The sequence below is a fragment of the Rhinolophus sinicus genome, linkage group LG10 (genome assembly GCF_036562045.2).
Source record: "Rhinolophus sinicus isolate RSC01 linkage group LG10, ASM3656204v1, whole genome shotgun sequence".
NCBI classification, from domain to species: Eukaryota; Metazoa; Chordata; class Mammalia; order Chiroptera; family Rhinolophidae; genus Rhinolophus; species Rhinolophus sinicus.
In genome coordinates, this window is record NC_133759.1 from 51,884,886 (window position 1) to 51,901,662 (window position 16,777).

A 16,777-nucleotide genomic window follows, 5' to 3' on the forward strand; every position below is an offset into this window, starting at 1 on the left:
TTACTTCTAATCTCACTTTCTTTGCTATATTTCCCTTTAGTGACTTTTTAGGTGACTTTAGCTCATTTTCATTTATGATGTTTCAAATTGGATCAAAAGAATCTTGGTAGGACTTCTGATTTGCTCCCTCACTGGCAGCATGACTCTGGGCAGTATGACCTCTTTAAACCTCAATATCCTCATTGATAAAATGGGATGGTAGTTCCTACTTCATAGGATCATTATGAGAATTGAATGAGATCATATTTCCTAAGCACTCTACGTGATGCCTGGCACACACGTTAACTGGGAGGTAGAAAACTTAGTTGTGGGGGTTGGAGGGCATTGCAGAGGTGGAGAGGATTTTAGGGGGAGCTTTCTTGTTGAAGTAACTTGTTTTCCTCCTTTTTATTCCCAGTCACAAGGTAGTGAAAGTTGATTGATCTGTCTTTATTGTTCCTGTTAAAGTAATATGTTTTGACAATCTAGAAATTAACTTTTTAATTGCCAGTGTGCATGCTATTTAAAAAATCTGGTCTCAAACACATTAGTTTTGTGCCCTAGGCATAACATTATTTTTTTAATAAAACCTAACTTTGAGATTTAGAAATATTTTCCAAGTTGGGAATTACAGCAGCAGGTGATGTAGTTCTTTTATATTCATCTACTCTACTGTCGATTTATTTAAGATACCTAATCAACCGACATCAGTATCTGATAGTCAGTACTGTTTATCTTCTGCTTTCAATTGGTTATAGTTCTCACATGAGGAAAGTGGCTCCTTAAGCTTTAAGAACTTCATCCAGTCTAGGCACGCCCGTGCTCCCTTTGAGTTTCTTTCGAACACATTGTTTGTATTGTATGTATTGTTTTTAATTTTTATTTTGTGTACATAGTAATATAGTTAGTACATAATTTATTTTTATCAACCAAGAAATAAATTTGGTTCTGTTTTATTCAGACTTTGAAAGATGTGATAGTTTTTGCAACTCCATCATATGTTTTCTAGCTAAACTAAGTGCGTAGGTGATGGTTCTCAAATGTTGCCAAACTTATACACCCATCAGTTCTATTCCTTGGTAGGTTCCCTACAGAAATGCCTGCCTCTGTGTGTGTGTGTGTGTGTGTGTGTGTGTGTGTGTACACACATATATGTCAGGTATCAATTTAAGAATGTTCACAGCCTCATTATTCACAGTAGTTCGAAACAACTCAAAAGAACGTCAGCAGTCAAATGGATGAATACGCAGGTATATTGAATGAAAGAATCCTGACACAACAGAATACATACTGTAGAATTCCATTTATGTAAAGTTCAAAGCCACTAAAATTATATTGTGTTATTTAGTCATGCGTATTAGGTAGTGTGACTATAAGGAAATACAAGAAATTAAGTACCATAAAAGTCAGGATCGGAAGGGGGAAGGTGAAATGTGTTGGGGGTGGTGGTTAGGTTCTGTTTCTTGATTTGGGATGTAGGCATATAAACATTTGCTTTAAAAAAATTTATTAACCTGTACTTTTGTGTTTTATGCCTCTTTTTATGTGTTGTTTTTCACAATATGGTTTTAAAATAGGAAAGAATTAGTAATTATGTCTTTGGAATATCCTTCAAACAGAGGGAGTTTTGAAAAAGAAAGAGAATCTTCTTCTTTATTTTTCAGTTGTGCCCAGGCAAATAACTCTTTTAAGATCTGCAGTTACCATTACCTGGAAGTTCCCTTTTGCGTCTCGGAGAAGTCTCTGACATTTACTATGTTTCCCCGAAAATAAGACCAGATCTTATATTAATTTTTGCTCCAAAAGACACATTAGACACATTATGTTTAGGGGATGTCATCCTGAAAAATCATGTTAGGGCTTATTTTCGGGGAAATACAGTAGTACTCCTAGAGAATTGAGGTCTCCACCCCAAGTGTGAGAACCAGTAGTTAGAAACTTTTTTAAAAACAATATTTTTTTCTTCTTTAATCACAGGACACTAATAATTCACTAGAATTGATAATATAACTTTAAATAATTTCAATAGTGATAATAGCAGCAGGTAATTATTATTTAGCACTTATATACTAGTACTATTCAAAACTTTTTATATGTACTTAATCCTTAGTTTTAGAATGAGGAAAACATACAAATATTTTTCCCAAGTTTGGTCCCTTTAAAAATAGATGTACAGTTTATTCATTTCACCAAATAGTTTTTATTTGTGTATATACCATGCATTATTTTAGCTGTTGTGGGTATAAAAATGAACAAGACAAAGAAAACTTTGTCTTCATGGAGTTTACATTTTCTCGAAGAGACAAAAACTAATAAACTAATAATATGTCAGGTAGTGATAAGTCCACTGAAGAAAAGTAAAAGAATATAAGGCAGTAGGGAGCGACAAAGGTAGTATATGGGATTTGAACAGAGATAAGACAAAGCTGAGTGAGGTGTACATGTATCTGGGGAAAGTGTATGAGATAGAAATCGCTTAAAAATGCAAGGTGGATCTGAAATTAGAGTTTTAGAACAATAAAAATGCCTTTGAAAAATAATAAGGGGCCAGATAGTAAATATTTTAGGCTTTTCAGGGTATACTGTCTGCTACAGCCACTAAAGTCTGCCATTGTAGTGGAAAGCAGCCATGGTCCATCCGTAAATGAATGGACCTTGCTGTGTTCCTATAAAACTTTATTTACCAAACAGGCAGCAGGGTGGATTTGGCCCTGTGGGACTGTAGTTGTCCTGACACCTGGGGTAGATCATATAGACTAGACCTTATAGGTCATGGTATGGATTTCAGATTTTGTTCTAAGGGTGAGAGAATTTTAAACAATAAATTACTCCTAATGTGATGTGTGTTTATAATTTTTTAAACAAGGTGGTACTTAGAGCTTCAACATACTAGAGAAAGTTTGGAATGGTTTTCAAAATCTCTGTTTATATTATTTTATTTGCTATATTCATGTAACAAGCATTTGTGGAACAGAGTACTCTGTGTGAACAGAGAATTGTGTTGGGAATTAAATTACTGATAAGATACCTCCCTGCTTTCACTAAACTCTAAATTCCTAGATTTATCACATTTCTCTTGATAATCTATGAGGAGTACCTAGTACTGTGCATGCTGCATAGTAAATATTTGAAGGAATGTATACATTCCTTAAAGAGTTCATAGTTTGTTGGGAAAGGTAGACATAAGTAGGTAGTTGCAATAGCTTGATAGAGATAGGAATGAAAAGCTATGGAAGAGAAGAAGATAGAGATACCAAGTCCATCTAGAGGAAAAAGAAAGAGGAGATAATTCCATTTTAGACGGTGGTGAGATTAAGTTCTTGTGAAATTTCTGGATGAACATGTTTGGAAAGCAGTTAGACAATAGGGTTCTGGACCTAAGAGAGAGAGCTAGACTAGTCATCAACATTTAGAAATTATTCACGTGCAGCAGGTACTTAATACTATTAAAAATGAAATTTTGTTGTTGACAGAGATCTTGAAGACTATCACATATTTAGATCACAGTCAGATGAAAGGAAAATCAATGAAAGACTGGGAAGGAAGGAATGAGCAAGCACATAAAAGAAGTAGGAATGAATGGTATCTTAGAAGTCAAAGGAAAAGAGTTTTAAAAGGGAGACAATAAAGTTTTGATTTAATATGGTGAATGGATGCACTCATAATAAAAGATTATAAAAGACATACGCTCACAAAGACACAGAGAATGGGAGTGGAGACTGCCGCAGATCATAGATTGCAACAAAATTTTGGAAGATGTAAAATAAATGGGTGGTAACAGATTTGGGTTTTTATTCTTTTTAAGGGCCTGCAAATGGAGAGGGGGTGAAGGAGGCCCCCCAAAAGCAAGTGAAAATGCTGGCTCAGGTATCAGAGGCACTTAGTACCTGTCAGGCAGGGCAGGAGTGCAAGGTGGTGCTGAAAGCAGGATTGAAAGTTTATATAAGGAATAGTTCGACCCTCATTTTTCTTCCCCCAGTCCCTGCAAACAGACAAGTGTTTCTTTCCTCCCACATAAAGATAGGAGATTTTTCTCTCTGTAGGCTGAGATGGAAACTCTAGACTGGGGTACTTTAGACATGGTTGACGGTGAGGTATGAGCATCTCACTGGAAAACAAAAGAAGGCGGGAGAATTAAATGAAAGTCTATACACTGACAGGTCACCAGGTTTACACTCCCCAGAAAGGAGGTTAGAGGATTCTACTCCAGGGAAACTGATCAGACCAAGAGAAAAGAACACCTATACTGACATTTGAAGGTCTCCAAACAAAATGCCACTGTGTGTAGAGCCCAGCAGGTAACAGGCCCTGCTCATGCACACAGAACTTCGTCAGCTTTTTATTGCTCACCCTGAATGTTGTGAAGAGACAGCCAAGATCACCAGACTTTGAGGAAATTCTCTACTCAGAAAGCCAGAGATCAAAACAAATAAAAAGCAAATAGAAAATGTGACTAGAGAAGAAACATAGAAAATACAGGAAGCAGAAGAAAACTTTTTAAAAAATGTATAATTAATTTCTTCAGAAAAATAAGGTGAAACAAGCTAAAGGTGCTATTTTTAAAAGGGATTAGAGTGCACGTAGAATTCTTGAAAACTAAAAATATGATACCAGATATTTTAAAAATTAAATCAGTGGAAAGATTAGAAGAAAGGAAATATTCTAAAAAAATGTAACAAAAAGGACAAGAGGTTTTTGTTTGTTTTAAGAAAAAAAGGAGGAAAATTTTAAGAAAATTAGGGAATTAATCCTGGAGATCTAATAGCTGAGCAATAAAGATTTCCAGAGTGTGGGAGAGGAGAGAGTGAGAGAAGAGGAGAGAGAAAAGAGAAGAATTTATTAGTGAAATAGAATACAAAAAGAATTCCCCAGAGTTGAAGCTGTATGAGCTTCTAAACTGAAAGGATGCACTGAATGCACAACACAATATATTTTAAAAGCCCATACACAAAAGGTTACATATTGTATGATTCTATTTATATGACATATCCAGGAATTCATGCAGAAAGATGACTGAGGGCCGAGGCTAGGGAGGGAGGATGGGAAGTAAATGCTTCCATGAGTATGAGATTTGGATGATAAAAATGTTTTGGAACTAGATGGAAGTGGTGGGTGCATAACACTGTGAATGTACTAAATGCCACTGGATTGTTCGCTTTAAAAGATTATTTTATATTATGTGTATTTTACCTCAATTCAAAAAAAGAACACCGCATGCTGAGGTATATGAAATTTAAAATATGAGAGATAAAGAGACTCTGAAAACAGCTGGAGAGGAAGAATCTCGTATTATGTTACTCAGAATAAACTAAATTATAGCAAAAAATAAACCCTGGAATTTTAATGACTTGACCTTTTTTCACTCATGTCATGTGTCCATGGTGAGGGAGAACACTGCTCCACATTGTTACTCAGGGTTGTAGGTGGATGGTGGCTTTACCATCTTATGGTGTTGCCACCTCAACACGTGGTTTCTAGACTGGGGCAAGAGAAAGTGTAGAAAACTCCTACTCTCCAGTGCTTTGGCTAGAATCAGTCATGTGGACCTTCCTCAGTGCTAAGGAGTTGGAAGGTACAGTCCTCCCAGGTGCTCAGAAGGGACAGGTGGACCTGGCACTGCTGAGCACAGGAAGTGTCTGCTGTGCATACTCAGGAAGCGGAGTCAGACTAGCATTAGACTCACCATGTTTGAAGCTAGAAGACAGTAGAACAAAGCTTTCAGAATTCCGAAGGAAAATTATTTCCTAGAGAATTGTGTATCTAGTCAAACCATCAGTCAAATGTAAGGGTAGAGAATTAACCTTTTCAGAGGAACAAAGTCACAAAGCATTTACCTTCTATTCATCCATTTCAGGAAATTATCAGAAAATATGTTATACTGAAATGAGGGAATAAAGCAGGAAAAGGAAGATTTGAAATCTGGTGCAGGGGATTTTGCACAGGATACAGTCTAGCCTCGAGCAGGAAAATTAAAAGTCTGGGTAAAGGGGGGGACAAGAAAATATAATGTGATAGATTACCTGATATGTTTGACAATATGGAGAGTTTTATGGTTTATAAGAACTTGGGCTGTGTTTGAGAGAGATACATAAAAAAATCAGTAAAACAAAACAAGGCTTTATAAGCTCTAAAAAATACTAAATGGCTACTATACACGTAAGATGAGAAATACGGTCATAGCATGTTACATGACTGAGGTAAAATAATAGTCATAATATAAGTAGTTATAGATGGACAAAATGTAACTCTTATGAGGATGCTGGAATATAAGAGGGCTTAATCATCTATAAGAGATTGTCAATAAATAATGTCTAAAATGGAAAAGTAAAGAAATAGCGATAAATCATTTAGAAATATAAATGGAAATGCCAGAAGAAATGGCTAAAATTTAAAGCTTGTTGCTCCTGGGAAGTGAATTTTAGGAATGGAGCAGAGTAGGACAGCTTTCGTTATACATATTGTAAGACTAATACCTTTTATAATTATCTAAATCTATTAATTTGACGTTTTTATTTTTTAAGGAGGCGGGGCAAACAGTGCCACATACTGCAAAGAGCCTATATGAAATAAAAATTTGAAAAGGAGCCATAGGCTTTGGCAGATAGAAGGTTACAGTGATCTTGGAGCAGTTTCGGTGGTTGAGTGGTGGGTGTAGACTAAGTTGCAGTGGGTTGAAGAAGGAAAGAATAGAGAAATTATATCACATACTGCAAAAGTGTACATTGAAAGAGACCAACTGACATACAGGATTAAAAAAGGGATATACAGAATAGATATATTATCCTCAGTGAAATGCAGAATATGAAAATCTGACTTGAAATAAATTATAAAGAAGCTACATTATACATTGACACAAATCCCACATAAAACAAAACATAAAATTTCTTTATTTCTTTAATAATTATCTCTTTTAAAATGACTCATTTTACTGAAACATGTAGACCTCTCTACTGAATTGTATCAATCGGGAAAAATAAACTATTGGTGTAACATAATTTGTATTACTTCTTTATTTAAATAAAATACCTTCTCAGAATTCCTTTATTTCAACTTAAATATCCTTGATTTAAAGAGGGTCGCTTTGTTTGTTTATTCTGAGTCCTTTTAAAAAAAGGTCTAGGCTTTTAAAATAAGGTGAAACTAATGAAAATAAAAAGCACATTGTTCCTCCACCCCCAGATTTCTGCATTAATCTGATTGCTCTGTTATAGTTCAGATTCTTTTAGTTCCCCTTACAGGTTCAAGTTTTTGTTCAAGCCTAGTCATGGGAGTCATGTTATCATCTTTAAATTTGGTCATGGAATGTGTTACGCTGCCCCGCTCAGGGAAGTGCTACTGGGTTTGGGCTTGGATGGTAACGTTTATTTTCTTTGGCAGAGAAGCTGATCGTCGAGGGGCATCTAACCAAAGCGGTAGAAGAAACAAGGCTTTCAAAAGGTTCGTTTTCTGGGGGCTTTCCGGGGGGAATTTCTGAGGGTTTTGACAAGTCTTTTTGGATAATGAAGGTTAGTGTACATTTTCAAGGTCATGGTTTGTTAATTAGTTTACTTCTTATAGCTCACAAAGTGGCAGTTTTGTAATAGTTATCAGATAATGATATGAAGTAGCCGGAGTTCTGTTTTAAGAAGACTATCTTAATTGGAAAGTTTTCTTTTTAAAAGGGTATATATGTGTGTGTTTTAAGTGCTTGGAATAGGTTTCTTAGGTATTAAAAAGGTGTTACAGTCTTTCTCACTTCCAGCATTATTTTTCAGCTTTGATCTCAAATTTTTAATCAAATACAATGTAAATCGTTTTTTAAAACAACAGATGAAAAATGTTTGCAATTCCATTTTGGGGGTTATCGTACCTTTAACATTCCTTATGCTATTTAATATTTTCTTAATTTTTGGCATCTCAATTTGATTTAAACAAAAGTGATTATGTAGAATCTTCTTATATTTTATAATGAATAGTCCTATAATTGCCTGAAGTAGATTATTCTGTTAATTCTTTTCTGTTACAACTGTCAGACTTAGAGAAGAAAAATGAGTTTTAAAGCATCATATTGTCAAGTCACTTTTGTGCATAGGGAAATTGGGCAAATAAATTTGGTGGGATATGTTTATTATTCTAAGGTTTTCATAAGAACATACCAGTATAAAATTTAAAGCCAGATTCCCAATCATTTTGGTCAATTAAAAAATGAGTGATTAAAATTTGGAATACTCAATTTCAGTGTATTCTGTTTTATGAAAGTAATTGGATCTATTTGGCTTTTAAAAATATTTTAAAGGATTCTATTATTTCAAATATCTGGTGGTTTCCATTCTGAATTTTGTGCACGCCAGACACCATATTTGGGGAAAGAATGCACAGAATATGCATCACTAATATTGTTCTGGCAAACAGGCATTGAGTTTCAGAACAGTGAACTATTTTTAGTACATACGGAAATTTATTTCATCTTACTAGAGTGAGATGAGAACAGACTTTAAAATAGCTTTTACTTCACCACCTAAATACCTTTTCAGATTAGTTGGTTGAATAGCCAACACTTTGAAGTGGAAGTAGAGCCGTAGGGAAAAAAAATCAGCACTTATCTTTTTAATGTATTCTCTTTTTTAATGCATTTTAATGCATTTAATTGGAATATACTTGCTTAAAATTATGTGATGTCATTTTTGAAAAATATTTGTGCAGTCTTACTGATTTCCTTTTGAAACCTGGCTATGAAATATGTATTGAAAGCTTTAAAGAGTATTTTTGATCTAGCATTTCCATTTCTGGGTTTTTATCTTAAGGGACAAATTGAACAGATGTGCCAAGGGTATTTGTTTTAGTGCTGTTTTAAGAGCAAAAAGAGAAAAACATAAGTATCCAATAATAAAGGCATTTATTAAATAAATTATAGCAAGTAAGTCCATACGAGTGAATAGAATACACCCTTTAAGAATAATAATACAGATACAAGTTTTATATACCCAGAGATTTTTCTGTTAGTAGTCAGTTAGCCTGCCTTATTTTGCTAACACTTCTCACATTAAACATGCAGAGGTAATCCTTGTAATAAACTAGATGGCTGAAATAAGTTACATTTTAAATTTATATCTGGCTATAAAGTATTTTCTTTTGGATTTGGTTGAATTGTCTTATTTTTAAAATGCTTTCATTGGTGATGTTTTGGTGGAATTTTCTGCATTGAAAATATCAGTTGCTAGAAATGACCAATTACCAGCTATACAAGTCTTAGTATTTTCTTCAGATATTTCACCTAATACAGAGTGTAATCACAGGTTGCATATGCTTTCTGTTTAAGCCCTTACACAACTTGCAGTCATTGTATGTTTACAGTAGCTTTCGGGGTAGAAGTAGAAAGAATATGAGTAGGTAAGACAGCTGGATTTATCTTCAGGTTCTACCACTAACTAGCTATATGCCACTTACTTTAGCTCTTTAAACCTCAGTTTCCTCATTTTGTAAAATGAGATTGACAATGTTTAATTGGTGGGTTTTGTGGGAATTTAGTGAAATATTGCTTATAAAGCAGGGAGTGCCATTCTGGTGTCCAACAATGTTAGTTCTCCTTTTCCTTCCTGATCCTTAACCTTGCTTTCTTTCCAAGTAATGGTTCTGGTGGTCTATGGGCCCGTTTGTTTTGCCCATCCATCATTATGTCTACTCAGAGATACAGTGAAAAGAGTTACCTTGTTGTAGACTTCCCACTTTGGGAACAGTTTTGGTATTGATGTTGGTAGCTATTCTTCCATTTCCTTCTATATATTATTGGTATATATCTTAATGATCAAGTACCACAGAGGAAAATGAACCAATAATGAGGTGTTTCTCCAGAGCCCACCAGCTCCAAGTCATTGTCCTTCAATCTAGTTGTGGAGGACGCAGCTCAGCTCCAAGTCCAGTCGCCGTTTTCAATCTTAGTTGCAGGGGGCACAGCCCACCATCCCATGCGGAAATTGAACCGGCAGCCTTGTTAAGAGCGCATGCTCTAACCACCTGAGCCATCCGGCTGCCCCTCCGGCAGCTTAGCAGCAGCTCAGCGGCAGCTCATTGTCTTCAATCTAGTCATGGAGAGCGCAGCTCACTGGCCCCTGTGGGAATCGAACCGGCAACCCTATTGTTCAGAGCTTGCGCTCTAACCAACTGAGCCATCTGGCCGCCCAGTGATGACTTTTAATATTAGAAAGTTGGGTGCTGCTTCATAGCTGAAGAATAGATGTTTTGAAAAGAAGTAGGTACCACTCATTTGTTGTGTCCTGTGTTTCATTCTCTAATACATTTGGGTTGCCTCTGTGTAATAACTTGTGTCAGGACACAAATATGATGGACCATGACTTGACTTGCTAAAACCTTGCCTTTTTACTTATAGTAGATTTGCGCCTTCAGTCACCTTTTTTTCGGAGCACCGACTATGGACTGTGTACTGTTCTGTGCAATGGGGATATAGCAGTTAACAAAACTGACAAAAATCCCTGCCCTTATGGAGCTTATATTCTAGTAAGATCTTAAAGATTTGGTCCCACTTTTTAGGCAATTTTACCGTCCTGGCTAGTATTCTTAAGTATAAAATAAAAGTTCCGTCTAAGCCAGAAGGATACTTTTGAAAGTATATTCCTATTAGTTTACCTCAATATCTTGATCATAAGATGGACAAGAATATCAAAGTCACAAGAAAGTTATTTTTCTGTTTTCCTTTCTGTTCCCCCAGAGTGGTTCCTTTTTTAAAATGTATATAGAGATTAGATAACATTAGCCTGCCTTATTTGAGACTGTTTAACTTTGTGATCAAAACTAGAACATTTGGAAATGTCTGATAATAGCATACTATGAATGACCAAAACAGATTTGATTCCCCTGGGCCTCTGTGGTCGGTGACTTTACTTCTAATCTAAGTTCCCTGTCTCTGGTAGATTGGTCTTTGACTGGAAATGGCGGTCAGAAAAGCAAAACACTTTTTGTAATCCATCATCCATTTCACAAGTTAAGCCACAACTTCTAGGGATGTTCATATATGGAAAAGCCATAACAAGTTGTATTTTAATATTGTATTAAATATTTTGACGGTAATGGTTCTAGATATGTTTCTGATTACTTTCAAAACAGAAGTTATCTCTTGACTTAGTTGATTATAAAACAATATATATTCACTATAATTTTTCAAATAATGTATAACTGTGTGAAGTTAGAAAGTAAATGTCCACCATGTCCCTATTTCCAGAAGTAACCATTGTTATCTCGTGTAGCTCCTTCCACACTTGAATAAATACATACAACCAAAAATTCATAACTAGATGCATAGCTATTTTCAATCTAAATGGGGTCACATTATACATACTGTTCTTTAACAGAATATTTTTACTTAATAATAGTGAATATATCTTGAATATTTTCCATTCCATAATAAATGATGCTGCAGTGCCTTATATGTATATAGTCTATTATTTCCTTAGGAAAAGTACTAGAAGTGGATATGCACATTTAAATGTTTAATACATATTACCACAAACAGTACAGTCAAGGATATAATAATATAAAAATAACCATATGCTTATTGAATTTATAATCTCACTAAGGAAATAAAATATATGTAACGCATACAAACACAGAATGATATAAAATAGAACATGATTAATTGCAAAAATATATGACACAGAGATGATGCAAAAAAAAAAAAGGAGCAGCATGCTGGAGATATGAAGACTTCCCTTAGAGGTGATGGGGCTTAAGTCCTACTTACAGAATAACTAGGCCAAGTAGAGAGAATGGTTATTGAGTTTAGGGAAATTCAACTTAAGCAAAGAATTGCAGGCCATAATGAGCTGACATGCTTCAGCCCTGTAAAGTGCTAGCCCGACTGAAACAGAACTCCTGTGGGAATTAATACAGGGACCAGATTATGGCTAAATTCTGGGATGTAAATCTTGGCCGAGGCCTTGTGGAAAATGGGGAGATGCTATAGGCTTATGGTCCAAGAAATGACCCTCTCTGTGAGTGCTATCCTAATGCATGCCATACTATATACACAGATGAGGTCTAGAGCCTAATTAATTTCCAGTCACCTATAATAAATCATTGGATTTACACTTAGGATTTTTGAGAGCACTTATTTGAAAACTAGACCTAGGATGTCCTCATTGGATCAGGCAGCACAGCACTTGGAAATAATTTCAAAACTTTAAAAAAATTTTTTCCTCAATGTGGTTCAGGTAGTTATATTTTCTTTAGACATAAAAGTCTGTTAATGTTATTGTTTGTTTGTTTTAATTTTTTTTAACTTTTTATTTTTAGTGTGTTTTTCCAGGACCCATCAACTCCAAGTCAAATCGTTGTTTTCAATATTGTTGTGGAGGGCGCAGCTCACTGGCCCATGTGGGGATCGAACTGGCAACCTTGGTGTTATGAGCACTGCGCTCTAACCAACTGAGCCAACTGGCCACCCGTGATTTTTTTTTTCTTTTTGAGTTTTGTTATGAGTATAAATATTACTAAGGCAACCTGTTTTTATATAATACAGCCATTTCCGCTCATCATCTTCATACAATGTCCACATTGTCCTGGGAATTTTGCTATATTTGTTACAGTTCTCTGAATACTTTAGCAGAGCTTGCTTCATTTTTGTTTGCAGTTGGCCAGTGGATAGCCTTGAACAAAAGTCCCAGCCCTCTGCACAGCAGACATGCTCCACATTATAATTTAATATGAGCTATGTGTAATAACCAGCATTCCATTTTGGACAAGTGTGGTGAAGAAGTAAGAGATTCGGTGACCTCAGTTAATTTTAAAAGTATTTTGCATACCAGTAGATTTAGAACACACATAGCCTGAAGCAGTTTTATTGATAGAAGCTATTTAATTACAATGATATTCTTTTATTTTTTTTTCTTGGTAGAAAACCAGGCAAGAGCAAAGGAATCTGATTTATCAGATACTCTGAGTCCAAGCAAGGAAAAAAGTAGTGACGACACTACAGGTGAGCTTTAACCTAATGTTTACAAATCTGCAGATGTTATTGTTACTGAACAATTTAGGTATGTAGGTTAATGTGGGTGGAAATTTGAAAGTTTGTGTTTGGGGGAAAAGCAGTGCTTCTGTTTATCAAGTCCCATTCTTGAATCTTGGACTTGTTGAAACTATCCAAATGCAATAGTTGTATAAATTTCAACTATCCAAACACAATAGCGGTATAAATGTCAACTGTTTACTTTGAGAATGATAGCTTGCTAATAGAGCTGACTATTGTTTGTAATTATCTTTCCCCCCCAGACGCGCAAATGGATGAGCAAGACCTAAATGAACCTCTTGCTAAAGTATCCCTATTAAAAGGTACTTTAATATGTTTTTTATGACATTTTAAACCAGGGCATCAGATTTGTTTACACTTTGCCACAAAATCAATTCCATGTATGATGTAAATTTTAAGTTTTAGTTAAAATATTAAGACAGAATCTAGAATGTAACAGGAACTAAAATTTAAATAGTTGGTGCTGGTGCCAGTGCTTCAAACAAAACTATTTAAATCGTAAAATAAATTGTTATCAATCAAGGTTATAAAAGGCAAAGCAGTAAGTGGTAGAATTATTAAATGTAGCTGTGGATTTTTTGTGTTTATCTTGATATGTCTCTGGTAGAAACTCATTACCGTTTTGAACCCTAATTAGAAAAAAATGAAAATACTGACTTTCTTGAAAGAACCACCTCTTTGCTCTGTTATCATATGGTAGCCGTTGTAAACTTCCTCATTTTCTGGTCCTCATCCTCCAATAAATATACCCAGGTTCTTAGGATACTGTTCTAGAAATTTGGGATGGGGCTAAAATAAGCAGTGCATGTAATGAATTCTTTCACTTGTCTCACTTCTGAATAAGAAGTACATTTATTTCTTGGTGTTTACTTGTTTAGAATGAAATGGGTAGGAAATAAATCAGCATTTATAAAAGTGTTTTTAAAATAAAGTGCCTTGGGGTGGCTTATTGATAAATCTGTGGTCTCTTTTATATTGCCTAATTGTACCGAGAAAAGTTGACATAAAGTTCAGCGCAATGGGTGAAACTTGTTGGTAGCAGTGGACTAACACTAGGCAGCTCTCTGGAATCAGCAGCAGAAGCAGCCTATGGAAGTTTCTCATTGTAGAAATACTTATGTTTCTGGCTGGACTATTAAGGTGTCTCCCAGTCCAGACCCTGTGTCTTAGATTATATAAGGAACCTGTAGTTTCAACCTCCATGACCCTGCTGCTGGCCTAGTTCTACAGTAATGGGGACTGGGGCTGGTTAACAAAGAAATGACCTCGATTCTCTTAGAGTTCCTCAGTCTGGGCATCCTGGCCCTCTCTTTTCTTCCCCATGGATACTGAAGTTCACATGGCTCTATGAAGCCACCTTTGATGGAATTTCATTATCAAGGGAAGCCCTGAGGATTACTGGCCCAGGCAACCAATTGCCAACCTGTCTTTAAGCATGAGCATGGTTTCCAGCATTCTTACTGATCTGCACTAGTGTTGTAATAATAAATCTAAGTTAATGTTTGCATAGTCCAGAAATCTCATCTTGGAGCATTTCTTATTCTTCTCAGAAATGCAATACTGTTGTTGTATAAAAAGTTGTCACTGATGCTGAACCCCTGGGCCTTTGTGGGAACATAGAGAAACAAGAGGGGAGGTGAATGCGTAATGAAAAGCTGTCATACAAAAGTAGCAATTATTAACTGTCTTTTTAACTATAGAAATCTTCCAGAAATCTTTTCAGCAGCCAAGTTGAGATTGATTTATAAATAGCATTTATGATTGTGTTAATTATATTCAAATGTTATTAGTGCTTTTGTAATTTTATGTGTCTGTCTGTTCTCGATTTTACTTTTATCCCATTGCCTACCACAATGCCAGATGTTTGGTAAAACTCAGATATTTGTTGAATGAATTAATAACAGACCTCTTATAAAACTTATAAAACCACAAGAGCATTAGGAAAGTAACACTCTAGCCAAGAATCTAAGAGCTCTGGGCTCAGTCTCAGCTCTGCCATTTATTTGTAATATGTCCTTGGGCAAATTGCTTAACCCCTCTGTGCTTCCCTTTTTTTCATTTGTCACATTAGGAAAAACTACCTTCATAGGATTATTGTGAGGGTTAAATGAAGTAATGCATGTGGATCACTTACCATGGTGTTGGGAACATAACATGTTAAGCACCATAATGAAGACACTGATAATATTATAATTATGATGACGGTGATTGATGAAAGCAGACCTATGTTAAAGAGTACCTTTTCTTTAATTGACTAAGATTATGGGATTTAAAAAAATGTTTCCTACTTTAATCTTTTAAAGAAAAACAGTTGGTGGTGGTTGATCTTTTCTAGTTAATAATAAGGAGCGCCCTTCTAATTGCTACGTGGGATGCTGCCCAATTCATGAATCACTTAATAAATGCAATTAGATCTTTAAAAAATAATAATGTGTTTGTCACTTTGCCACATGTCAGGGGAAAGATTTTTTGTCGTCCTGTGTACCATTAGGAAAGCTAAATCGTATCTGTAAAAGTGCCCACAATATAGGCTGGAGAATCAGACTCAAGGAAGAGTATTGGAATAAAAGGGAAAGTGGTGGGAGAGAGAAAGAGACTGGAAAATACAAGGTGCCTGTGGGAGGAGGGTGGATGTACTAACACTACTAGTAATTTTTTGGAGGTACCATTAGTGAAGATGGGTCTGAGTTCCCTAACCTTACTTTAAGTTAAAGTGACAAAAACAGAACCCCAAAACTTTCCTTACATTTCTATGTGACTGCCACCTTTTGTTAATGAAATAATATCTTGATCAACACAACCTGTGAAAGATTTTGCAGCTTGTTTTTAAGAACAGTCACTGTTTGGGTATAAAGAAAAATCAGCCATTTAGAAGCAGGATATATTAGAAGAGCAGTCAAGAAACAGTGACCATAGCCCTAAAGAGTTGTTTAATCCATTGTTTTTCTTTTGTGAGGGTTGTATAAATTCTTAAAAATAATGTTTTCACTACCACTTATTTGAAACATTGAGTTATGCTTGATTATATGTGGTTGTGCTTTGTCGTCTATATAATTTGGTTCAGTAGGCTGACAGAATTTTCCTCTTAAATGAAGAGTAAGTTATTAGACCATAGTATTAACCTTTACAGCTACGTGGAAGTAGCCCCTTTATTTTCCTCACTAAAACCCTACAACTTCTTGAACCATTATTTTCAAATTTTATTCTTTCCTTTTGAAAAATAGCCAATCTTTATTTGGAATTATAGTGTGTTACCCTTCATGTCAGTCATCTAGGATTAGGAAAATAATGTAAAGTAGACTAAACATTCACCATAAGATGTAAGTAAAAGGATGATAGCAATAGTACCTTTTTCCTGCAATATTAATCATTTTCAACCAACTTATGTCACTTTTAAAAGAGAAGTAAAGATGTGGCTCGAACCACACGTTTTTATATATACTTGAAATCATTTCCCCAAAATGGTAAAAAGAAAACTGGAATTCAGTCCAGTTAGTATCTAATGCAAGTTTGCTTTCCTTCGGGAACTGTGCCCGGGCCTCTCCTGTTTCCAAGTCTGGTGTGGCTCTCCTTGGGGTTTTCGGAGTTTCTAGTCAAATGGCGATAGGAGAGTTACGGATGATAAGCTGCTGCTTGGTGCTTGTTGCCAGTAGGAATCAAAGAAAGGAGAAAGAATGTCCAGATTGTTTGTTTCTTTTTGTTTATTTTGGAAGATGGGGAGGAAAGGCAGTTTGAGCTTCTTGGAAGAAGTATTATTTGAGATGACCCTGAAAGTGTGTC

The 16,777-nt window shown here is 35.4% G+C and overlaps 1 protein-coding gene across 39 annotated transcripts in view; it reads left to right on the forward strand.

The window, feature by feature from the left end:
- The window catches only part of SLMAP (sarcolemma associated protein), a 118,812-nt gene that overhangs the window by 80,126 nt on the left and 21,909 nt on the right, over positions 1-16,777 (forward strand). For all 39 annotated transcript variants that reach the window (XM_074313170.1, XM_019724167.2, XM_019724164.2 and 36 more), the window contains 3 exons: positions 7,357-7,416; positions 12,866-12,946; positions 13,240-13,299. In XM_074313170.1, coding sequence (XP_074169271.1) covers positions 7,357-7,416; positions 12,866-12,946; positions 13,240-13,299 — 201 coding nt within the window. The remainder of the gene's footprint in view (positions 1-7,356; positions 7,417-12,865; positions 12,947-13,239; positions 13,300-16,777) is intronic.